Here is a 26,781-nt window from a genome sequence, read left to right on the forward strand (position 1 = left end):
TTTACCCAAATTCACCCCATAAATGATATTTTGGGGGTTCTGTCATTTATTTTATGGCAGATTGAAAGATGCCATTATAAAGTACTGCAAAGGAAAACTGGCATTCCAGCACTTAAAGCAGTAGAGTAAGCTTTATTTCTCGGAAGTACAAAGTGCAAAGTTCCAACCAACACCTAAGTGCAGTGACCCCACAGGACGCGTTTCAAGGGCATTTGCGCGCTCTTGATCACCCAACATTCCCCTGTGTACAACTCCTTTAAATAATCAGGTGTTTAAACAGGTGCACAAAAGAACTTAATAAAAGAACAATGAATATGTTGCGATTGTATAGCACAGAAAGGCACATAAATGACCCATGCACAAAAGATAGTTGTACATTTACAAAATATATATAATTAACAATATATTAACCATCTATCTATAAACATTGCATGTGAACAATACTATTTATGTCAGTGTGCACGAATCAATGAATTAATTTATTCATTGATTCGTGCACACTGACATAAATAGTATTGTTCACATGCAATGTTTATAGATAGATGGTTAATATCATATTGTTAATTATATATATTTTGTAAATGTACAACTATCTTTTGTGCATGGGTCATTTATGTGCCTTTCTGTGCTATACAATCGCAACATATTCATTGTTCTTTTATTAAGTTCTTTTGTGCACCTGTTTAAACACCTGATTAGGTGATTATTTAAAGGATTTGTACACAGGGGAATGTTGGGTGATCAAGAGCGCGCATGCGCTTGAAATGCGTCCTGTGGGGTCACTGCACTTAGGTGTTGGTTGGAACTTTGCACTTTGTACTTCCGAGAAATAAAGCTTACTCTACTGCTTTAAGTGCTGGACTGCCAGTTTTCCTTTGCATTGCTGTACCACGCATCAGCCAGATGTGAGTCCGGGGCACCAGAGAGAGACTTGGATCGGTGAGCTGACATTACGTTTCTACATTATAAAGTACACCTGTTCCTGAAAAAAAACAAGCCCTCACATGGCCATGTAGGTGGGAAAATAAAAGAGTTATGGGTCTTAGAAGGAGAGATATAGAGCAACAAACAAGTGCATTCCACAGAAGAGGAGCGACGATCATTTCGCGCTACTGCGCTTCGACTGGCTTGAAGGTGAGCCAGTCGAAGCGCAGTAGCGCAAAACAATCGTCGCTCCTCTTCTGTGGAATGCACTTGTTTGTTGCTCTGTATCTGACCTGAAATAAAGCATCACTTTTATGGACTTGGTGAGATTTGTAATTTACTTCTATTTAAAAATCTCGTCTTCCCTTCTTTATAAGCTGCTGTATGTCCTGCAGGAAATGTTGTTTTATTTTCAGCCTGACACAGTGCTCTCTGCTGACATCTCTGGCCGAGACAGGAACTCTCCAGAGTAGGAGAGGTTTTCTATGGGAATCCCCATAGAAAACCTCTTCTGCTCTGAACAGTTCCTGTCTCGGCCAGAGATGTCAGCAGAGAGCAATGTGTCTGAATGAAAAAAAACAACAACACTTCCTGCAGGACATATAGCAGCTGATAAAGAAGGGAAGACTTTAGATTTTTAAATAGAAGTTAATCACAAATCTATATAACTTTCTGACGCCAGTTGATTTGAAAGAAAAATATTTTTGGTGGACAACCCCTTTAAGATTTTCTCTCTATGCTATCAGTAGTTGGTAGGGAAAAATGTGGCCGGTCAATAGAACAAAGCGACGACAGGTGTTTGCTTTGCCACAAACTCCTAATTCCTCCATTAACCAGTTCATTAGATATCATTTTCCTCAATGCTTCAATGTAATTTCCACCAGATCCTGTATTTACATGTGACAACAAACACTTCCTTGGTCCACTTGTTTCATTGCTTGTGGTTTTCTTTCAGGATTTAGCTTGCACTGCTTGTTCCGTTTGGCAGAGAATAATTGAAGGTTGGGTGAAAAAGAGGGATTGGTCTCAGGTGAGCTCCGGCTTACCCCTCCCTCCAGTACATAATGTAAGGGATTGCTGGAGGCAGGCAGTCACAGGAAGAACACCATGGCTGACTCACAGCTTCTGTGCTTGAGAGATGACCATGTGAATGAGAGGATAACCGAAAACTTATTTTACTACTACTACAGTGAGGACCAGCGGAGGTGCCTAGAAATCCTGGTCAACAAAGGGATCCAGGCTTACAGGCAGCACATTAAGGAAAACCAGTTAAAGGATTTTCTTTCGACCAAAGAACTAACAGAACTGAAAAGTGACTTTAAGAAATATGAAACTGATAATCCTAAGAAACCATCTAAACAACAGGCGAGTAAGCAGGATGACAAAGAGTCCTCCCTACAATACTGGCCGGCACTCACGGACACCGAGATCCCACCATTGGACCTCGGCTGGCCCGAGAAGGGGTATTACAGAGGGGTCAACCAGATGCTGGTATATACCCACCCTCCTAAGGAAAACGCTCCCACCATAAAGGCTGTTGTGAGAGATATGATCCAGGGGGCCAAGCGGGTAAGTTCAATCCTTAATAAAAAGTTTTCTGATTGGGTCTTACACTAGTAATGGTATATAGCATGATAGAACCAAGGTTGATTGAATTTAATATCATTATGGAAATTTGGGAGAATAATTCTTATCCGGAGTTCTATGTTATCTGAATAGTTACAAAAACTTTGCAGTCGTTGACTATAGTGTGCAAAGTCATCCTGTCATACCAGGTATATATCTCGCACCTTCACGTGAAGTTTCCCACCGTAGCTATCATGGGTCTCGTGAGAAAAACAGAGATAAATCTACAGTAGGCAGCGTGATATATAGTAGAGAAGTTCAGACATGCCTAGACATGGTGAGCAGTCTGCATGCTGTATCCAAATAACCATTCCCCCCCATATAGAAATGTAAAGCACCTAGGACGTAATAAGGTAAAACATAATATAATGCTTTCAGGAACATACTGGTATTTTATTCCTGAAGCCCTGCATCCATTTCTTATCCTTGGAGGATCTCCGATAACAATGGATGTCTATCGATATCAACAGGTGCTCTCCAATCCCTTTAATTTTATACTTTTTACTCTATTCCTGGTAAAAAAAAAAAAAAACCAAACAGATCTGTGACCATGAAGGTGTTAACTGCAGAGTTAGTCAGAATCCTGTAAAAAACATGTTACTTCCTGAAACTTTTCTCCTGAAGTGAATGATTTACACTACTGTACCTACGATAGATAGCTTTATCTAGTATACTATGCACCCATTGTTTTATCTTTATGATGATGAATTCTTTCTATACTAACTACATACAAGAAAAAAAACAAGAAAAAAAACACTCGAGGATTGTTTGCTTTTTGTGCACCAGCCTGGCACGTTTAATGTAAGGTTGGCAGGACTCCTAGAACTGCCATAGTCCACATGACAGGGACATAGCAGAGGCGAAGAGGTTGTCTAGTGCCCCATGTGCAGCCAATAGGCCCGTCTTGTATTGTGACTACTTTCTAGGTATACAGCTTTTTGCATACTTCAGTTGTTGTAAACTATGGACTTTCCAGACGCAGACGCCGTGTCATGAAGCTGTATAGATCACGAGTGACTGTGACTCTTGCACAATGACGTCCGGCTTCCTTTATGCAGTGTAAAGCCATAACAGTGCACCTGTTGTGCTGACATGGAATACACAGAGTAGTTCAGGTCAGGACAGACAAACATGTTAAGGAGTATTCCTGGTTATGTATTCCTGGCGGTACATGGAGTCCCTGCATTCCCCTATTACTCTGTGTGCTCCGTTATGGTCTGCGGAGAACCATTGTACAAGCAGGATAAGCCAGAATAAAAGGGGTTTTACACAGGGAGATTATGGGATGAACGGGACGTTTGTTGCCCCTTGTAAAAGACAAGATCAGCTGACGGATGAGCCTGCACTGGTATGTGCTGCCAACAATGACGTAAAGGAAGGACTACACTGCAATCGCTAGTGCGGCCCTGCACTGACCAATACTGATCCCTATAATGGCCTCTTTTAGGATTCATGTTTAGTTAACTTGTACCTGAGAGTAAGAAAAGCTTTGACATGTCCAAAGTTTTGATCATTTGTTGTCTGGGTAGAACCAGCAGCAAGAAGTATGTGGTGGAGCTCTTCCCCTGTCACTGCAGGAGGGGTCCCTTCTACTTCTATAGAAGTCTGTAAGAACAGAGCAAAGAGAGAGAACATATTTAGCGAGTGCTTCTCTCTGTTGTTTTTAGTGATGGGGGGGGGGGGGGGGGGGAATAAACACTCAGTCCCTGACCAATCATAATGTTTGACATGTCAAAAGTTTTTTAAAATGGCAGTGTCTATTTAAGGGTTCCAGGGTAATAATGACCGAACTCATCCTCTCTCCGAGACTCACTCCCATTCAACAGCAATCCTCTTCATAGCTCCCCTCAGGCCCTGCGTTACTTTTTCCAGACTCTAAACAATTCCTAGTGGGTAAGCCATCACAACGTCCAGTCCATCACTGTTTCTTCCAGCCTTTATCCCACTGCATCCTCCCCTGCAACGGACAAGCTATATCGAGGTCATTAGACTCCTCTGCTGGTGACTTATCTCTCCAAGAACAAAAGGATCAGGCAGTTGAAATCCAATATGCTTGATCCTTCTTTCCGCCAACATTATGTATCGGAGGTGAGTGAGGAGGCCCCTATACACGTTAGACAGTTAGCTGGTCCCTATGAAACTGTTGGGTTTGGCTGACTTCACTTTCTAATGTGCATAAGTGCCTTCAGGCAACCCCATCCAGTCCTTCACAAAGACCATCCACACTCTCTCCTATTAGCACAAAACTTTCTTTCATTACTTATCAGCTGCTCTCCTCGCGCTGCGCTGTTGCCCAGTGCATTGGCATCACCTTGTACCCTTCTGGGCTATACTTCCCCTTGTAGTTGTGTAGCCTGCAGTCTCATTGGCAGCCAAATCAATCCATCATGTCAGTGTTTCCTTTAGGATGGTGATTGACAGGCTGCTGTGTGTACATGTATACACCGGCCTGAGGGGTGCTGGGAGTGCACTCTTCTTGCACAACATGTGCCATGGTATGCCTATAAAGTGGTATATGTCCCGGAGCTATATCTCTGATCTAGAAGCCTAACAGACATGGGATATATAACAAGGAAACAGATGTTTTCCTCTACAGAATGACATTCTCGGCTCATTATGAGCGTAGTTTCCCTTTAAATTTTATCCAGTAGATGAATCAGCATATAATTTTACTAAAATGAAAGTGCAAGCACTAAGCAATATAATGTATGGTGATATCTATGGGTGTGTCGTAACCTGAATGTCAAAGTAAAGGTCGTGATTGGCATTTTAGATTGGTTTTGGATTTCCCGCAGATTATTTCCTTCATTCGTTTCCTCGTTGATTATTGTAAAGTTTTATTCTAACTTCATTATAGGTTTTAGTCAATTACATAAACTTTTGAGAACTAAAAGGATTTAATTTATTTTAGATTTAACTCGATAATAAAATAAATGTTCCAGAGAACCAGTGGGCTCTCCTGACACAAGTGTTTTACTTCTTCTCCTTGCATAACAATTTTCAAAGGCTATGAACAAATTTTTTGTACATTTCCCGAAAGCAAACTGAAGCAATGTTCTAACTAGTCTTTATTAAAAATTTCCCATGATTTAGCTGCTGCTGAGAGAAAGATAAGATAAATCCATCAGATGGAACCTACTCTCCCAGACATGGAAACAGGGAAGGGGGAGTTACACACCAGCTCAGGGTAGACTTGGGGTAGAGAAATCTTGGAGGACAGCTCACACAGGCTGTAGATAGGAATGCACACAAAAAAAGGTAGTTTGCAAGGAAAATCATAACAAAATGTGTTCAAGTATAGAGAGACAGAAGCACCCACACAGCAAGATGCAGAGGCTGTATAAGTAACTAACATTTTTAATTTGAAGTTTTTTTGCACCATAATAAATACAAGGCAAGGTGTCCATAGCCTTCTCTGTATTGTTTTTTTCCTATGTTAATCCTGTAAATGTATGTATGATTTGACAGATGGCCATTACCATTTCTAACATCATAGATGTATCTCCATAAACAGCCTAAGGGTCATTTTACACACACAGATATCTGACAGATTTTTGAAGCCAAAGCCAGTAATGGATTTTGATAAGAGGAGAAATCTCAGTCTTTCCTTAAATCTGTCAGATATCTCTGTGTGTAATAGTATTACACTACCCAGTTAGCTTTGACAGTGTCAGACAATGTAAAGACACTCCCCACTGGCCAGTGCACTGACAGTACCCAGTTATCAATTTTTGTTATAAATTTTCAGGAGGAATAATAGAGGAACTTTAGAATGTTCAGTCCTAGTTTAGGGGTAGAATTGGGTCCCTTAGAAATTGTCCAGTTGGTTATTTTTCTCCAGGCCAGAATGAGAACAGATAATAGAAGCTTAGTTGAGCCATAGCCCTGTAACCTGTCAGTATCGCTCAGGATAAAAATCTTCCAGTCTTTTAGTATACTAATGTTAAAAATGGCTTTACTTTAGGCCACATTCATGTGTCCGTAATTTTGCAGACCTTACGGACAGTGAAGGTCTGTAATGGAGAGTTTCCCCGCCTGGCACGATGTATCAACATCATGCCGGGAAAGGGGAGACTGTTTGAATCTCTGCGGCACTGTAATGACAGAGCCGTGCCGCTCCCGGCATTATATTGATACATCATGCCGAGCGGGGTGACTCCCCATTCATACCTCCCAACCGTCCCGGATCCAGCGGGACAGTCCCGGTTTTGGGGTCATGTCCCGCTGTCCCGGAACGGCCCCCATGTGTCCCGCTGTCCCCCACCCCTGCCCCGGCGTTCGTACCGGCAGCTGTAGCCCTTACACTGTGAGCGCTCCTAATGAGCGCTCACAGCGACACCTACTGGCCGGGCGTATGTCCCTCCTGACGCTGAGGAGGTGATGCACAGGCTTCTGGTGCAGGCTTCCTCTTCCAGCCCCGCGCTGTGGAGCTGGAAGAGGAAGCCCATAGCTGCTAACAGGTATGACCCGGTAAGCCCCGCCCCCCTGCGCCCACCGCGCGGCTAACTAACCAGCAGAATACAACAGGCCAGAGGAGGAGAGACGCGATGAACAACAGGAAATATGGTAAGTACAATGGGTCAGTCTCTTACCATATTTCCAGTTGTCCATGGCGTCTCTCCTCCTCTGGCCCTGTGTACTCTGCTGGTTAGTTAGCCCTGCGGTGGGTGCCGGGGGCGGGGATTACCACGATGGGGGCGGGGCTTACCAGGTCATACTGTTGGCAGCTATGGAAGCCTGCACCAGAAGCTCCACGAGATTGAGTAGTAAGGGGCATACTAAGGGGGTACTAAGGGGCATACTAAGAAGGTACTAAGGGGCATACTAAGGGGGTACTAAGAAGGTACTAAGAGGGGTACTAAGGAGCATACTAAGGGGGTACTAAAGGGCATACTAAGGGGGTACTTAAGGGCATACTAAGGGGCATACTAAGAAGGTACTAAGGGGCATACTAAGGGGGTACTAAGAGGGGTACTAAGGAGCATACTAAGGGGGTACTAAAGGGCATACTAAGGGGGTACTTAAGGGCATACTAAGGGGCATACTAAGAAGGTACTAAGGGGCATACTAAGGGGGTACTAAGAGGGGTACTAAGGAGCATACTAAGGGGGTACTAAAGGGCATACTAAGGGGGTACTAAAGGGCATACTAAGGGGGGTACTAAGAAGGTACTAAGGGGCATAATAAGGGGGCAATAAGAAGGTACTAAGGGGCATACTAGGAGGGTACTAAAGGGCATACTAAGGGGGTACTAAGAGGATCCTAAGGGGCATACTAAGAGGGTACTGAGGGGCATACTAAAGGGATACTAAGAGGCATACAACATAGGGGCCTTCTAAGGGACTGTTGGCAGCTATGGAAGCCTGCACCAGAAGCTCCACGAGATTGAGTAGTAAGGGGCATACTAAGGGGGTACTTAAGGGCATACTAAGGGGGTACTAAGGGGCATACTAAGAAGGTACTAAGGGGCATACTAAGGGGGTACTAAGAGGGGTACTAAGGAGCATACTAAGGGGGTACTAAAGGGCATACTAAGGGGGTACTAAAGGGCATACTAAGGGGGGTACTAAGAAGGTACTAAGGGGCATAATAAGGGGGCAATAAGAAGGTATTAAGGGGCATACTAAGAGGGTACTAAAGGGCATACTAAGGGGGTACTAAGAGGATACTAAGGGGCATACTAAGAGGGTACTGAGGGGCATACTAAGAGGGTACTGAGGGGCATACTAAAGGGATACTAAGAGGCATACAACATAGGGGCCTTCTAAGGGACATACTGTGTCCCTTAGTCCCCTGTGAGTCACCGAATACCTGCAATACAATCACCTATAAGGTCAGCAGGTGTACAGCCTCATCTACCGCTATATGGTCAGTGCTGAGGGAGAGAACTGCTCTGTGTATAGTGGATGTTATGTAGTAATGGTATAAGGGGGGGATAAGTCCCTATGTGGTGAAGATCTGGTGATATTATTTGTTTCTTATTTAATGGTAACAGGTGATGCGGTTATGAGGGGCGTGGCTACAGGGGGCGTGGCTATGGGGCGTGGCACATTGCCGTGACTGTCCCTCTTTCCTCTGCGCAAAAGTTGGGAGGTATGCCCATTACAGACCTTCACCTTCCGTAAGGTCTGCAAAATTGTGGACGTAAGAATACAGCCTTACTGTTTCTTACTGTCTTTGGTTATGAACATCACCTTTTTGCCATTTCAAGTTAGAACAATGGAAACATATATAGAATATTTTTTCCTCAAACAATAAATAATAATAAGTTATGTGACTGTGTAAGAATATATTCACTATGTAGTATTTGACTTTCCTACATGATTCTCAATCTCACCAATAAACGGATAATGTCTTTGAATCATTGGTGTAAGTAAAATCCACCGTCTAGACTGCTGGGTGAACTCTTTGTATTTATTAGATCCTATTGAGTGACTGCATTAAATATGTTTGTGGCGTCTGTAATGCATTATAGACTGAATGAAGTGATGGTGGCCTATACATAGGAACAGGGTGCTGTGTCTCCTGTGCCTAAGCATACCCTGAGTGTACCCTGTACCCTGAAACCACGCAAACAGACGACTCATGTATTTTGTCAGTACTCCTCTAACCAAATTACACAATTTCTTTCTTTTTTTTTAATATATGGATATGGACTATTAAAGGGAACCTGTCACCCCCCGTGCCGGGGTGACAGGCTCCCGACCCCCCGCTACAGCCCCCTATTCTCACCTGATCCCGCCGGGTCCCGCTTCTGGATCCGGTCAGGTCATGGAGATCTCAGCCGCTGCAGCCCGGCGCCCGTGCTGAGAGATGAGTCCAACGCTCATAGAGAATGACGGCGCGCTGAAGTCTCCGTCATTCTCTATGAGCGTTGGACTCGTCTCTCAGTGCGAACACTGGGCTGCAGTGGCTGAGATCTCCGTGACCCGACCGGATCCAGAAGCGGGACCCGGCGGGATAAGGTGAGTATAGGGGGCTGTAGCGGGGGGTCGGGAGCCTGTCACCCCGACACGGGGGTGACAGGTTCCCATTAAATGAGAAATCCTGTAAAATTGAAAAAAAGGGAGAAAGACAGATGGGTGCAGGAAAATAATAAACAAAGTATACTTACCCATCCCCGTACTCCGCAGCACTGCTCCCGGGTCCTGTTGACAGATGCCGGCCACGTGCAGCTTTTCCAGCTGCAATGTCACATACCAGGGTGAACAATTTCCTTTTTAGCCAATCAGTGAATGGGGTGGGACACCGCCCCATTCACTGACTGGCTGAGCAGGCAACTGCTAAGCCGTGCAGTAATGTTGCTGCTGGGAAAGCAGAGTATGTGACATCCCTGGATTCCAGCTGAAAATGACATGCGGCAGTGGGACCCAGGAGTTGCGCTACGGAAGCACAGGGACGGATAAGTATACTCTGTTTATTATTTTCCTGCACACCCACCCCCCCCTCCCGCCTTCCTCCCTTTTTCAGTTTCACATGACTTCTCCTTTAAAGGGATAGGAAAAAGCTTGGAGTCTGGCACAGGAACAGGAGCACTTTGCGTGTCTAGAGCCATAATGTTAGACTACTCGTGCTTGGGCAGAGGCAGAGCAGAGTTCAGTGACATATATATGCTTGTAGCATACATACATACGCTTTACTTCTCAATCTAATGTAATGTGAATATATTGAACAGCATTTTCCAACACTGACTATACACATTAGATAATTATATACGCCAATTTCCATGGGAGAAGATATAATGTGTTTGGGGGTCCTGGATAGTTCTCTTTACACCTCAAATTGGAAAAGGTTAGGAACATTTTTGGTGCTGCCCCCCATAGAGCTGCACACTGCATTGTGCCAATATTATTATGAAGATTCCCTTTATTACTAGGTGCGCATCAACACAACGCGTTTTGGATGTGTTCCTCAGTTAAGTTTAAATAGATGCTCAATAACCATCAAAGCATGGATAATGTTCATGAAGATGGAACCAGGATATTATCGTGAAAAAATATAAATTAGTAATAATTTTAAACCATTCCCACTTATTTAACTATTACCTTCCCCCTTCTTTGCTTATCTGCAAAAAAATTACAGATTACGAATGCAATACAGATTAATTTTTTTGCAGATTGCAGACAAAAAATTGCATCCATCATATACAGTCCTAAAAATAACTACTGAGCGTGTGACTGTAGCCTAATAGTAACCGGGACCATGAGTTACAGTTCAAGCTACCTACTCTGTTAAAAAGCTCCAATGAACCAAGCATAAAAAAAAAATCCCTCTTTTTCTATTCGGTGTGTATAACAGACCGGCTTTTCAAGATTAGGAGAGAAAAGATCTGGTGAATCCTCCTAAAGACCTTGAGATACGTGATTACAGGTGTTATGCCCGGCACACCACCCATACGTGAGAGCATCACTTACCTACAAAACCAGATGTAGATTTTCATATATAGATATATATATATATATATATATATCTCCAGATAAACAACAAATACAAAAAAAACACCAAAGTGAACCACAGTTCCTGCACTAGAGACAATATAGCATGAGAGTGGGAATGTACACACAGGACCAAAGTCTAATAAGGGATACATAGAGGGACAAGGTGCTCTCTGTCCACTCCTAATAATAAGATGCTTTCCCTGCCTTTTGTGGTAACCCACCTCCTTAATAGGGTGGCCCCAATCATGATGACATTCCCTACTCTTCTCTAAGTGCAGGACAAATGATACACACACACATAAAGTGAGACATAAAGTGAATATCACACCAAAAATAACACAATATCCGACGCGTTTCACCTGTACAATGCCTACAGGATCATCAGGGATACAGTGGTGTAAACCACAAAAATCAAAGGGCACTACATCATGGCGCTGACCCCCTCAGAAGCGCATTTAACATCTAAAGGATGACGCACCTCTCACCAGCGGGACGTATCTGATAAGTACCATTGTTTCTTTATGCACCTGCTGTTCAGGGTCTGTAACCAGCTGAGTTATCCTAAATGGTATCTACTACTTGACAGGCTAGGCTTATTATAATAGTACACAATACATAGTGGTCTTGATATTGTTATTGCTATATAGGCCGACTCTGTGAATTTCTCCAGTGGGCTACTCTGTGAATTCTCCTGTCAGGCAGCCATACACTCAGCGAATGGATGGCCCTCTATATCCACAGTGATTATATGAGGTGCATATCCAGGACATTCTTGTAGGTAGTGAGGGTGGTGCTGCCTATTCTATTGGTTCACTACATTTCTGATTTTTGTGTTTTACACCACTGTATCCCTGATGATCCTGTAGGCATTGTACAGGTGAAACGCGTTGGTTTTTGTGTTATTTTTGGTGTGATATTCACTTTATGTGTATGTGTGTCATTTGTCGTGCACTTAGAGAAGAGTAGGGAATGTCATTGGGGTTGGGGCCACCCTATTCAGGAGGTGGGTTACCCCAAAAGACAGGGAAAGCATCTTATTATTAGGAGTGGACAGAGTGCACCTTGTCCCTCTCTGTATCCCTTATTGGACTTTGGTCCTGTGTGTACATTCCCACTCTCATACTACTATATTGTCTCTAGTGCAGGAACTGCGGTTCACTTTGGTGGTATTTTGTATTTGTTGTTTATCTGGAAATATATATATATATATATATATATATATATATATATATACACACACACACTTTTTATTTATTTTTTTTTCTAATAAAAGTTATGTTTTAGACCCCTAAGTGCTTTTTCTTTCATGAATTGGGATTTATCTATACAGTAGATAGTGGGCCTGAATAAAAGACTCCTGCTCCATAAATGTTAGTACCATTTGCAGTAACTTGTCTTCAAATATGTCAAACATGATTGAATGCAGCGGCTCTCACTCCTGGGTCCTTCTGTAATCCTGGGATACAGCTGGGGAAAAGCGCAGCAATGTCCTCCAATCCTGGGCTGGCAGGGACACCTGAGTTTTAAGAAATTATGCCCCAGCAGTGACGTTCCATGGAAATTGCAAATATATGCACTAAAACAAACAAGTCTGGAGCTTTAAATGAGTCAAGTTATCTTTGCTTCCAATCACGTATACTATAATACACACAACTACACACAGAACTGCATATAACTTGAGTCTCCATGTTACTTTCTGGTCTGTTTGAGCAGTTGGGTTCATCCTGTTATCAGTGTTTGCTCTATAAGTCATTGCTTGCCTAGAGATGTCCACATGTAAAGCGTCTGGCGCAGGCTACAGAGCACCTTGGCGGATTTCCACTTACACGTGTCAGCCTGAGAACAATGAAGAAGACTCACATGTCAAATTCATTTTCTATCAATACAGAAAATATTTATTTTGGGGGAGGTAACAACAATACATTCAGGAAATCCAGTGGACACGCTCAGTTGTAAATACTGTCCCTGAATAACCCCCTATTGTCAATGGGGTTACACTGTGACATGTGACCTGCTGCATCCATGGCCTGACCAAATAGCTCCACAATAGATAAAGATATTCACTTTACTTTAAAGATTAAGGCCCAATTCACACTAAGCAAAAACAGCGAAATCCCGCCATGCTCAGTGTCCTGCATCTCTATGGGAGCGCGCCCGCCTCTGCTTCCACCGATCTCCGCTCAAAAAATTGACATGTCCCATAGAGATACTGCAGGACACTGAGCATGGCGGGATTCCACCGTTTTTGCTCAGTGTGAACTGGGCCTAAAGGGGAAATATGAGCAGGTTAGAAGAATCGAACCTGCTGATATGTCCCCATTGCACAGGAGATGCAGAGGATGAAGGTATGTCTCTTAGGCCGATCCAGCACACTCCATTCATAATCATTGGGGGGGGCAGGGGTGGATCTGCACTATGAGGGTGGGACAGAGCGCCTAAAGGTGCTTCAGTGCTCCTAATGGTCCTAGCGGACTGAGGAGTAGAAGACTAACTGCACAGGAATGGCACCGAGAGGGTAAGAGACATACCTCATGCTCGGCACCTCCTGCGTGATAGGGGGCTATCAGTGGGTTAGATTCATCTAACCTGAGGATAGTTCCTCTTTAATCATCAGGAACAGCTGATCCAAAGTGACCATGTCTATACCATCAGCCAGGAGTCCCAACAGTACATGAACTACGTAAAGGAGATCTACAGGATCACGTGAGTGAATTTGGCCAGACTCCAGGTTAAGTTCTTGATGCATCTCTTACCTAGTTTTTACCTCTAGTAGTCTTGTTTGGACACACCCTTTACAGAGAAAACTCTATTTTTCTAATTTATAGTAATCTAAGGATTAAGATGTAAAAAAAAAAACTAGTTGGAACACGCTCATCTTTTACATTGTCTTCTACAGATATTATGCCAGACATATAAAATCATTTCTTAGGAAGCTTGCAATGGAGGGTGCAGCAATGGAAAAGAGATTATTCAGCCTGGGGGGTAGGGATCATGTCGGGAATTGTCGGCTGCTGACAATGCTCTAACATGCCTGCTATGTTTTATGGTATAGTTTTTTTGTAGATTAAAACATATCTGTTGTTTTGTTGTCTCCGCATTAGTGGGTGGTTAGCTTCTATGATGGTTCCTATACCCTGCAGACATCCCACTCCTATATATATATTGGTGTGCGGCCAACATCAGAGCTGTTCACATGCAAGTATCTCCATCAAGAAGTAAGCGCAACAAGCCCCTGAGGATTTATCGCTAAGGAAACGCGTAGGGCTACTGATAGCACAATCTGAATGGACTCCAATGATTACAAAAACAAAAAAAGGGAAGTCTTTTTAATTCATTATTTTTGTGAATTGTTTTGCATTTTTTTGAAAAGAACCTGATCATGCAAGACTATATAAAAATATAAAAATATAAAAAGATGGATTATGCATCGCATTGATTAAGCTACAGTTATCGAATAAAGTGGTTATGTGCAATGGAAAAAGGAAAAAGTGCAATAACTACTACTGCAATAAATAATAATTACTAAATAGCTGCAATACAAAAATATATGGTTGTGTGCAATTAATATAAATATAAAAAAGTGCAATAACTACTATGCAATGAGTGGCAGCATGAAGTTGGCCGTGAAGAGTTAAAAGCACATATGAACTTCTGTTTTGTTTTGCCTCATCTTGAGGATTTTTTTTTTTTTTTTTTTGTGTGTTTTGTTTTTTCTTTTTGAATATACATTTTTTCTTGGCACATTTTTAATGGAATGAAATAAAAGGTATATTTTATAACTTCCTATTCTTCAGTGATAAAAAGTAATTATACAAAGGAAGTGACTAAGTAGGAATTGGACTACCTCAGTATACATATATATATATATATATATTAGTACACCCTAAGAAGCAGCAGAATGAAGGACATTGTAGAGCAGTACTGAACAGACTACACTCTGTATGAAGTACTGGAGGGGATCTCATACTCATATTGAATTGTTTTGCTTTTTCTGTTTGCTTCTTGTTCTCTACAATCATCTCCCCCCCCCCCCTTCCATCCTCACTTCCGACCCTCCTGATCCCTCAGTCTGTCTTGTAAGCACAGATGGACTTGAGCTGTTTTTCAAAGTGAACGAAACTTTACGGGAAGCTGTTACATCAAGACACATTGTACCTTTCATATGCTTTAGGGCCCTATCCCACGGGATGATTATCGTTCAGATTATCGTTAAATCGTTCGAATCCAAACGATAACCGTTCGGTTGAATAGCAGTTGAAGACTAACGACCGAATGAGAAATCGTTGATCGTTTAATAAGACCTGGACCTATTTTTATCGTTGCTTGTTCGCAAATCGTTCGCATTGAATAAGACGCCGTTTGGTCGTTTGCAGTAGTCACAAACGTAATAGCGACGACAAGACGACCGCAAGAACGATCATAAGTAACGATTATCTTTCCACGTGAATGAGTGATTTCAGGTCTTTCACAATAGCAGTCGTTTGGATTGTTTATTGTTAACTATTATGCGAACCATAATCATCCCGTGGAATAGGGCCCTTAAAGGAGAAGTCCGGTGAAAATTTTTATTAAAGTATTGTATTGCCCCCCAAAAGTTATACAACTCACCAATATACACTTACTACGGGAAATGATTATAAAGTGCTTTTTCCCCTGCACTTACTACTATATCAAGACTTCACTTCCTGGATAAAATGGTGATGTCACGACCCGACTCCCAGAGCTGTGCAAGCTGTGGCTGCTGGAGAGGATGATGGCAGAGGCAAGATCAATGTCTCTTCAGTTCCCTGTGTCCCTCAGTGTCCTCCTGCCATTATCCTCTCCAGCAGCCACAGCCCGCACAGCTCTGGGAGTCGGGTCGTGACATCACCATGTTATCCAGGAAGTGACATCACCATGTTATCCAGAAAGTAAAGCCTTGATGCAGTAGTAAGTGCAGGGAAAAAAAGCTCTTTATAAGCATTTCCCATAATAAGTGTATATTGGTGATTTGTATAACTTTTGGGGGCAATACAATACTTTAATAAAAATTTTCTCCTTTAATGCAAAGTGTCAAAGAGGCATTACTCGTTTTCAGATGCACCATTCTGAGTTAATAAATAGCTATCTAAAGGCTCTATAACACAAAGCGATTATCAGCCCTATTTGGCCAATATCGACCGTTACGGCCAATTTGTGTAATAGAAGACAACGATTGTGCATGTTGGCTGATCGTTGTCTTTCAACAGGCTGAAACGGCAACTATCAGCCTAGCAACAATTTGCTGCCGTCACTCGCGCAATAGGAGCGGTGGCAGCAGACCACTGCTCTCTCCTATGGGCTCCCTGGACAGTCCAAAGATCATCCGGGTAGCCTCTCGCACTTACCTGCTCGCTGTTGGCGCAAGTAATAGCGCCAACGGCGAGCGGGGAACGAGGGGCAAGCAAGCGCTGACCTGACAGGTTGGCTCACACTTGCTCCAGCTCATCGCCCTGTGTAAGAGGGGCTTAATACTGTATACATAAGTGCTATCAATTAGTCAGTAAATATACTGCCAAGAGTGTCTCACTTGCTGGAGGACCCAACATGTCCATGTGTAATGCTTTTCTTTGTGGTATTGCAGGTAAACTAAACACTTGTTGCTAGGTACCCCTACAAATTACAGGTGACCCATGGGGATTCCATCCATAGTATACACTGAGCTTCTATTTAGGTGTGGGCCATTCTAACAAAAATGGTTTGTCCAATTGAATAAGCAGAATAAGGGGGAATTTTCATAGAAAATAGTTGACCGGACATGCCTTAGAATCAGATTACAGCTCTAACAATATAATCATTGAAAACCAATTACCTATGTAAAACTAAAGTAGGAAGAATAAAATGCTGATCTGTCACACCTATCCTCAGTAGGTCAATGAAATCATTTACATTGGGGGTAGAACAAAGCTTAGAAATCCCCTTGGAATCCCCTATTTTGCAAAAAGGAAACTGATTTGGTTTGGTCTGACAGCGGTAAATACCATCTGAAAAACCAGTTTGGTGTGGCTGACGTAGATTTTCCCACTGACAGTTCAATGGGCGGACACTGAATTTAGAGCACTGAGCACTATCTTAGATGTAGGTGCTACACAGCAACACCGACTGCACAGAGCCATTCATTTGTCTAATGCAACATGGGCCTGACACCAAGGCTAAGGGACGATTATCGTGCGAAAAATCGTTAAATCGTTCGAATTTAAACAATAATCGTTCTGTTTAATTGCAGGAAACGATCGAAAAATTATTTGTATGTCGTTGATCGTTGATTTACATCTGAACCTAAAATTATCGCTAATCGTTCGCTAATCGTTCGCTGTAATTCCACATTCGTTCGCCCAAGTTCCGCATTTGTTCACTAATCGTTCAGTGTAATTGCATATTGTTCATTGTTTTGCTGGGATCAGAAGGAATAACGATCGTAGTAACTATTGTAACTAACGATTATCGTTCTGTGTAATATAGTGAACGATTTCAGGTTAACGATAAAATATCTTGTTTCCGATCGTTTATCATTAGTCGTTAATCGCTAAAAATCGCTGAGTGTAATAGGACCCTTAGGGTGGTATTACATAGGACCATTTCTCGGAGTTTAACGATAAACGATCTCAAACGACCGCTATGTCAAATAATCTTACATCGTTCACCCTATTACACAGGGCGATAATCGTTACGTAGGGTTGTTCTTGCGCTCGTCCTTTCCTGGCTGATAGGCCAGGGAATGACCGAATGACGTGTTATTACACCGAACGATGTTTGAACGATTTGTGAACGATCAACTATAAAAACAGGTCCAGATTCTATCAAACGTTCAACGATTTCTTGTTGGTCGTTAAATCGTTGCCTGTTATTACACGTAACAATTATAGCTTAAATCTAAACGATGTAACGATTTTTCAAACGATAATCATCCCGTGTAATACAGCCTTAAGAATTGTAAATTGTTTACATATAACTTAAGCCGCATATTACACGGGGCAATGCAGAGGAGCAAACGAGCGATGTCAGTGATCGATTGTTCCTCGCTCCCCGCTTGCTGGCGGCGCTATTACATGCGTCGCATTGGAGCAACGGCAGCGTATCGTTGCTATCTTAGTCGTTTGTCTTTCAACATGTTGAAAGACAACTGACAGACATCAATCAGCCAAGATCGTTCATGTCAGCTGATCGTTGTCTTCTATGACACGAGACAATTATCGCCCGTAACGGCCGATAATGGACGATAATCGTTTTGTGTAATACGGCCTTTAGTTTACTCTAAACCTTCCTAGACATACAGAATTGTAGCTGTACGGGATATAGAAGTAGGTTCATCCTGGTCCTGGTCCCTAGATTACCCCTACTTTGAAATATAAACTTGACCTGCATAACATATTCATTTTGATATCAGGTTTATATATCATAGGAAATGTTTTGCCATGCTGCCAACTACCGTTACGGGAATTTTCCAAACGTGATGTATTATCAGTATGAGTGTATAATCATAAGATCTGGGGCGTCATTATTTGATGTTGCAAGTGAGGTGTGTATAACATGAAGACTCGCTGTAAAAGGGAGGAACTGGGTTATTAGGTCAACAATTACAAATGTAAAATAATATAGTGTACCTGCTGCATTGGGACATGTATACTAGATAGCAAGTTGTGGATTTGGAGAAATTTCACGTTTGCATTTTAAATTGGGGGGGGGTTGTCCAAGAGATAAAAGTCCTCAGCAAAAGACTAAGTGGAGAGAAGATAAAAAGATCCTAAGCCCCTATTACACAGGGCGATCTCCGGGAGCAAGCCAGCGCCGACCTATCAGGTCAGCACTCTCTTGCTCCTCACTTGCTCCTCGTTCCCCGCTTTCTGCAGACAGCAAGTGGGTAAGTGCAGAGGGGGCCGCGGGGAGCTGTTAGTGCTGTAAATGGTCCAAAAACAGGAAAGGTTCATTTTGCACATAATGAGCCTGGCATAGTAAACCAACACAAAGGGTTTAAAGGGAATCTGTCAGCTGTAATTCATGTTTCCTTAAAGAAACCTGTCACTCCCCATGCCGGGGTGACAGGTTGCCGACCCCCCGTTCCAGCCCCTTATACTTACCTCATCGCGCCGTGTCCCACTCCCTGAGCTGGTCAGGTGACTGAGATTTCATCACCCGAAGCCCGGCACGCGCGCGCTCACAGGAGAGTCCAATGCTCATAGAGAATGAATGGTGAGTCTGATGCTCCGTCATTCTCTATGAGCATCGGACTCTCCTGTGAGTGCGTGCACCGGGCTTCGGGCGCTGAAATCTCAGTCACCCGACCGGCTCAGGAAATGGGACACAGCGCAATGAGGTAAGCATAGGGGGCTCTAACGAGGGTCGGGAGCCTGTCACCCCGGCACGGGGGGTGACAGGTCCTCTTTAACTGCTGACACTGTTAGTATGATCAACACCTGGAAGCCGAGTCCCAAACAGGGTCAGGGATGGGAGGGGGAGTAAGGAAATGTTATAGCTTGCTGCACTTTAGCAGCTCAGTAATTCCTATTTGACTCTTTGAGCCATAGAATAAAAACCTTCTAATACGTTCTGGAAGCACAGACAGATATATGAAAGGGAACATGTTTCTCCTTAATCTGACAGCTATCTGACAGTGTCAGCAATTTAGAACTTGAATTACAGCTGACTGAGTCCCTTTAATAAATGCCAGACTTTGTGCTTTGCTTGCTTTGATGAGGGACCATTTTAAAGGTCCCCATAGGGGTTTGGCACACAGTATAAAATGTATGGGTCACTTCCAAGACTCCACCGCGCCATCACTGCCTAGCCCCTTTGTTCTTGGAGAGATAAGATGCCAGTGCTGTATACTTAGCCCTTCCGATAGAGGAACATGTTTAATGGCGCTGTACTACAATACCAGACACAACCCATGGACAGGTGTGGCACTTTTTCTAGAAAACAGGATAATTATTTTCCTAATCCTAATTTTTTTTAATAAAATAATAAAATCCCATAAGATCAAATGGAACGTCAGTAAACATTGTAACCCATCCTATAGACACCATTGGGAAATCCCAGTACTATCAATGAACAAGAGGGTGTAGAGGTTTATCGGCTCCTACTGAATTAATATTCTGTTGCCAAGATAAGAACTATTATCACAGTATAGTCTCCCTTCTCTCTATCCCAGGTCATCGCCATCGTAATGGACTATTTTACCGACAGAGAAGTGTTCAGAGATGTGCTGGATGCGTCAGACAAGCGGAGAGTCCCGGTCTATATGATTCTAGGAGAGAGCGGAGTCAAGCACTTCTTGGAGATGTGTGAATTCATGCAGCTGTCTGGATTCATGCTCCGGGTAATACTGGGAGGGCGAATCTAATGCTAGAAAGGAATTAGGTGTCCCTGGCTATTGTAATATGGGGGCACTTCTTCCCTTATTATGGCAGATTGTGGGTCTAATAATCCAAACTAGCAGCATCACAGGGATCTGGACGTTTGGCCATTATACCATTTTATGGAAGCCTATCCTCACACATTTCATCATAAGATCATGGCTGACTATATAATGTTTGGGTCCCCTTTATACAGTCATTTTTATTTAATTTTTCACTATAGATTTTAAACTTGTATTGTCATCTCAGCATCTTTGGAAGCCCCAATGAGAATTCATCTCCATGGACATTACACTTCCATTCTATGGATAGATCACAATGGACAGGGGATTCATGCCTTTTGAGATGAGAATACCCCTTTAAAATACCTATATATTGATATTTGCAAAAAAAAAAAAGAGCCAACAAGAACACCATTAAAACAGCACAGCAAAACTATGTGTGAATTCAGCCTCAGGCCTTGTTCACATACCCAGAATTTAACATGTCAGATCCAATGAGCAGTTACCTCTATTACATATGAATAAGGTTTTGGTAAATTCAGGTAATTTTGGAAAATAGTGTAAAAAAAAAAGCATGCTGCTGACTGATCCAGCATGGATAATTCTTGTGTGGATCTGTGGTTGAAATCTTACATATGTAAGCCTACAGTTAGGTCAAAATCCACAACAGAAATGCGAGGCATGTATGATCTGTCATACCGCTTATATCTACCTGAAGCAATGTCAAAACCTGAAGCTGCAAGTCAAGGTTTGCTGAAATTCTCAAGGAAATTCCCATGCCTTATAGAAGGTGTATAGAAAGTAATACTGCCAGAATACATCCCCAATAACAATGTCACATACTGCCTAAATAGCACCGCCATACAGTGCCCATATAAGTCTACTCTAATATCTAATGCATAATATTTCCATGAGGTTACAGAAAACGAATAGGTGATCATAATTATTATTATTTTTTTCTTCTCTGTGTAGAATTTGAGAGTCCGGTATGTTACAGGGGTGGGATTCTACCTGACCCCAGGGAAGATCAATGGCTCCATCTCACATAAATACATTATGGTGGATAGTGATAAAGTAGCCTTTGGTTCTTTCAGGTAACTTTTTTTTATATTTCATTATGTTCGCTAGAGATATATTTTTTGTTATTTAACACGAAAACATGCAGATTATAGGACAATGAAATGTTTGTCACCGCATCACGTTACTGTGATAAGCCAATCACGAGCTGCAGCAATGACATTAGTGACTGACTACGATCTTGCATCAAGGCATCAAATCGTGACTGGTAAACCAAATTTAGGGTATATTCACACAGGGCAGGGAATTTACTAAAACTGTTTGAGGCTGCATTCACACATTCCGTGAAGTTGTCCATGCGCATGGATCTGTGCACAACGGACAATTTTACAGCCCATTACTTTGTATTGGGCTATTCAGACTCTCCGTGATTGCACAGATCCGTGGTCCATGCCATTAAAAAATACACGGAACAGACGCACGGCACGGTTTCCCCATAGAAATCAATGAGATACGTATGTACTAATGCAAAACGCAAGAAAAAACGGATTACAATATGGACAGTTTTGCACGGACCATGGAGGTAGCTAGCAGACCACAATCATGGACCAGGAAAAACACTGAACGTGTGAACACTGCCTAACACTTCTACACTAGGCCCTTTTACACGAGCTGCTTACTGCTAACAAGCATCCTAAGGAACGCTCTTTCAGCTGATAGTCAGGCAGTGTAAAACGGCCAGCGATTAGTTGCCGATTGAGCAAATGGCCGCTTGTCAGCTGGTTTGATCTTTTGTATGGCTGTAAAAATTATTTCTCTGTTCTCTCTCTGTAAACTAGAGATATGCAGCAGATACCAATTAAATGGCAGCCCGAACGATACAGCGATCATTTGTGTGGCCCAGCCGCTTGATTACTTCTGTGGTATAAAAGAGCCTTAGACAGTGTAAACTTCCCTATGGTATTGCTATCTTTTATGGACGTGTTGCCTTTACCAGCTATATTTTAGAGGCAACCGTACATGTTTATTGCCTGTCAGCACCCATTTAGGCATAGGGTATACTTTTTTCATATTAAGTATGTGGTGGGAGTGTTGTACCACATTTTAATGTTTTTTTCGTGTGGTTAGGGTTCCCGGGTTTGGGGGAGGGGTGGATTCTGATTTCCCCCAGAGATTCTATATACTGTATAAGGTGATGTTTTTAGCTTTGTATATCTAATAAAATATTTTTAACACATATTATCCTAAGGATGTGCTTGATGTAAAGGAGAAGTCCAGGGTTGGCATTTTTATTTTTAAAGGAGCCGGGGAGGAGGTTGGTGAACAGAACAACATGCACCTACCTCCACGGCTCCAAAGGTGAGGTCCACTGTCTTTGCTCCGGGTCCCCGGCCGCTTTCTGGTCTGAGCGGGGACCCGAGTCGTGACCTGTCAGGCCTGCTCAGCCAATCAGCAGCCGTAGTGCCTCAGCTGCTGACTGGCTGAGCGGGCCTGAAACGTGACAACCAGGGTTCCCGCTCAGACCAGGAAGCAGCCGGGGAACAAGGGCGGAGGACAGTGGACCCCTGCCCTGGAGCCGGGAGGTAGGTGCAAGTTATGTTCAGCCACCTTCACCCCGGCTCTTTTGAGGAAAAAAAAAGGTGACCCTGGACTTCTCCTTTAAGTCTATCTCAGATTTTTTTTCGGTTTATTTGCCTTTTTTTTCTGAATGCACTCCCGTCATTGTTACTCTCTGTGTACTCTAATATTGCAGTTGTTCATAACTTGGATGAAACTTGACTGAAGTTTATAGTTGCCTTAATATTAATTTCTGTGATATTACACTATTATTTCATCTTCTAATCTTTCTCTACGCCTCGCAGGTTGACATGGTCATCTTTAAGAGTGGATCGCAGCATTATGACCCTTATATCTGGACAATATACTGAACCTTTTGACATTGAATTTCGTGAACTCTATGCAATATCAGAGGAAGTGAATCTTTACAATGAGCTTGGCTTCCCCGATACTCGACCTAGTCCCATGTTGGGAGCAAGAGTACGTTCTTCCACTGTCGCTCGCAAGCTCATCAATCCCAAATACTCCCTAGTAGTGGGAAGAAGCCCGGCCCCAGGTGAAATGCTAAGGTTCGGGAGCCCAAATCCACCAGCACCTGGAGATAAAGAGGAGAGTGAAGGTGATAGAAGAATGGACAAATTCCTTGAAGAGCTAATAACTATAGAGCAGGAGCTACCAGAAAAAGTCAATTTAGACGATCTTCCTAAAGTGGCCATCGTATCAAATAAACAGACTAGCAAAGTTGTAGAAGATAATCGGACAAATAAATCACCAAAGAGATCGAGCTTTAAAAGTTTTTTCAGAAAAACACAGCAAAATGCTCAAGAAAAAGAGGTTGAAGGAGGATTTGTAATAGTGAATAAACCAAAACTTGATCTAAGCCAAAGCAGAAGTCAACCAGATGTGAGAGGCTCAGGTAAGAACCTATAGGGAATGAAACATTAGGTTCACTTATATAGTTCCCTTCCATATTAAAACCATTAAGCTGTAAAATATATTGACAACAATCTGAAAAATACTTTATAAACTCCTACTGAACAGGCTGTGCAGGATGTTCTGCATATTCTCAATGGCGTGACCCATTTACATCACATATCTATCTTCAATACTAATCTTTACCTTTCCATCACTGACTGCTTCATTGAATTTTTGAAAATTGATCCTAACAAGTCTTCAAAAATATGTTTGTGTAAGATATGTTTTCTGTTATATATCTTAAAAAGGATTACTGAAATCCGACCTATGCCCTAAATAGGTAAATCTTAAAGTGTACCTGTCGTTTGTAAAAACTTTTGACATGTCATAGAGACATCAAGGAAGGATTGGTCCGACAGCATCCAATAGTGAAAAAGTGGTAGTAGTTTATTCAAGCAACATACACCATAGCAACGTTTCGACCCAGCAGGGTCTTTGTCAAGCCTTGACAAAGACCCTGCTGGGTCGAAACGTTGCTATGGTGTATGTTGCTTGAATAAACTACTACCACTTTTTCACTATTGGATGCTGTCGGACCAATCCTTCCTTGATGTATTATGGTCTTTAACTGGGATTGAAGACCCTCTGGCGTGCGTCCGTCTTCTACAATACTAGAGGCATTTTCTACTAACCCAGGTGCTGTTGGACTCTTTGCTGTATGATATGTCATAGAGACATGTCAAAAGTTTTGATCGGTCTGGGTCTGAGTGTTCAGACCCGTACCGATGGGGAGAGTGAGCAGGAGAGGATATGCTGCAGCATGGCCCACTACCGCTCTGTGTAAGAAAAAAAAGAGTCAGGCTCCATAGACTTATATTATCTTACTTTTCTAAGATACAGCGAGAGTGGGCCATGCTGCAGCATGTCCTCTCCTGCTCATTCTCCCAATGCGTACGAGTCTAAAAGCTCAGACCTGGACCAATCAAAACTTTTGACATGTCTCTATGACATAAAAACAGAAAGAGCAACAGCAACCTACAGATGCAAGTGCTTACCGTACATACTCCCCCCGATGTGCACACGATAAAAACCTGCTCTACAGATATAAAAAAATTTGATCTTAGCAAATCTAATATCTATAGAGCAGGGTTTTATCATGTGTTTGTCGGGGGAGTATGTACAGTAAGCCCTTGCCCCGTAGGTTGCTGTTGCACTGTTTGTTTGTTTTTTTTGTCTGTAGTCAAGCCACATGCAGCGTGATATCTGCAGTGTGAACAGAGGCATAGGGGTGCTGCTTTTTTATGTCTCTATGACATGTCAAAAGTTTTTACAAATTAAAAAAAAACACTTTAAAGAGGTATTCACATCTTAACTAATGTAGTTATACTTGTAGGACTCATCAAGTTAATTACTTTACAAATACATTTTTATAACAAAATTGCCTCCTATTCCTAAAATCTAAAATCTCTTTTGCTTATATTGTTGACAGCTCGTTGTATTGGTTTACAACCACGGCTCTGCTCTAAAAGCAGTGATCTGGCTGGTAAATAAACAGCTAATTGGAGTATGCGATTATTAGGGTATTTTATGTGTGTGGTCTGTTGCTGCAGTGTGAGTGAAGAACAATGTACTGAAGGTGTAATTTATTGATAGGTGTACAGACCATCCATTTTTGGAGCCTGAGGGTTGTTGCTGCATGCAGAATATTTGCAGGCATGTATTCAAATTATTCAGGGTATGTGCACACCATGGAAAGGAGACAGAAACTTTAAGCGGATTCCGCCCCGCGGCCCCGCTTGAAGTTACGCCCATCTCAAAGGCTCCGTTATATTTGCAGGCAGATGCCGCCGTCCGCCCAGTGAATTGACAGTAAGTTTCGGTTTGCACAACTCCGGCTGCTCAGCATTTGACTCCCACAGCCTAGAGATGATAGATGCAGGCCTAGGGCTGTCTGGAAAACATGGATACCTATAACCAGGCAGCCCTAAGGTTGCATCCATCTTCTCCAGAATGCGGGATTCAAATGCTGTAAGTTCACTCCTCTAATAGCTATACACCAGCCAGACCACTGGCTGATAATGTAGACAATAGGATATCAACAATGAGAAGGAAAGAGCAGCATATCCGGAGAAGGAGGCAAATATGCAAAATTATTGTATTTGCAAAAATATTTACCTAATGGCTAATATTCTTATTGTTTTCTCTGAACAGGTAACATCAGTCCTGTCTCCACCAAGAGTGAAAAACCAAAGCAAGACAAATGCCTCATATCCTGAAGCATTGAGAACATTCGGAACAAATGCAGCAAACTTGTGTATATATATATACTGTATTTATATTTATTGAAGAAGGGAAAGCTAAATGAAAAAGCAGCTTTCCAAAGTAATACAGTCTCAGGGATTGTACCAGGGGTACTGGAGGAATAGCTACAACCATTACAACAATGGTCGAGTGTGGGCCCGGTCCGAGTTCTGTATATTATATTTTAATTATTTGTCAGGGTTTGTTTTTATCACATTTAAAAAAAAAATCTCACTACAGTACACAACAGCATAGGCGTATGTATATGTATATATATATATATATATATATATATATATATATATATATATATATGAGTGTGAGTATAAACCGTGAGAAAGGAACTTTTTATTCTTTTCAGATTCCCAAATTTGTTTACAAAAATTTTTTTGAAAAAGGGCACGGAGCCTGCGGGTCAGAACTCCAGATAATTTGTTTTACTTACCTAATAAATGTATATTTTGGGTTGCACATTTTCCTCAGTGTTTATGTTCAGCATTAAGTTCAAACATATAGATTGGTGTATGTCACAGACCACTTGGTACACCTTTTTTATATGCTTCTATTGAAAAGTGTACCCAACTAGTTTTTGAAACAATTTGAGGCTGCAAAATCCTGTTGTGCCCCAGC

General features: G+C 42.3%; 1 protein-coding gene across 1 annotated transcript; it reads left to right on the forward strand.

Moving 5' to 3' along the window:
• The first annotated feature begins 1,883 nt into the window (after window positions 1–1,883).
• On the forward strand, window positions 1,884–26,622 carry FAM83F (family with sequence similarity 83 member F). Its single transcript, XM_069967198.1, has 5 exons — window positions 1,884–2,493; window positions 20,155–20,322; window positions 21,334–21,455; window positions 23,241–23,851; window positions 26,062–26,622. The coding sequence occupies exons 1-5, from the start codon at window positions 2,032–2,034 to the stop codon at window positions 26,124–26,126; spliced, it is 1,428 nt and encodes a 475-aa protein (XP_069823299.1). The 5' UTR covers window positions 1,884–2,031; the 3' UTR covers window positions 26,127–26,622.
• Window positions 26,623–26,781: the final 159 nt, after the last annotated feature.

This window comes from Dendropsophus ebraccatus, chromosome 4, assembly GCF_027789765.1.
Source record: "Dendropsophus ebraccatus isolate aDenEbr1 chromosome 4, aDenEbr1.pat, whole genome shotgun sequence".
Classification (NCBI taxonomy): Eukaryota; Metazoa; Chordata; class Amphibia; order Anura; family Hylidae; genus Dendropsophus; species Dendropsophus ebraccatus.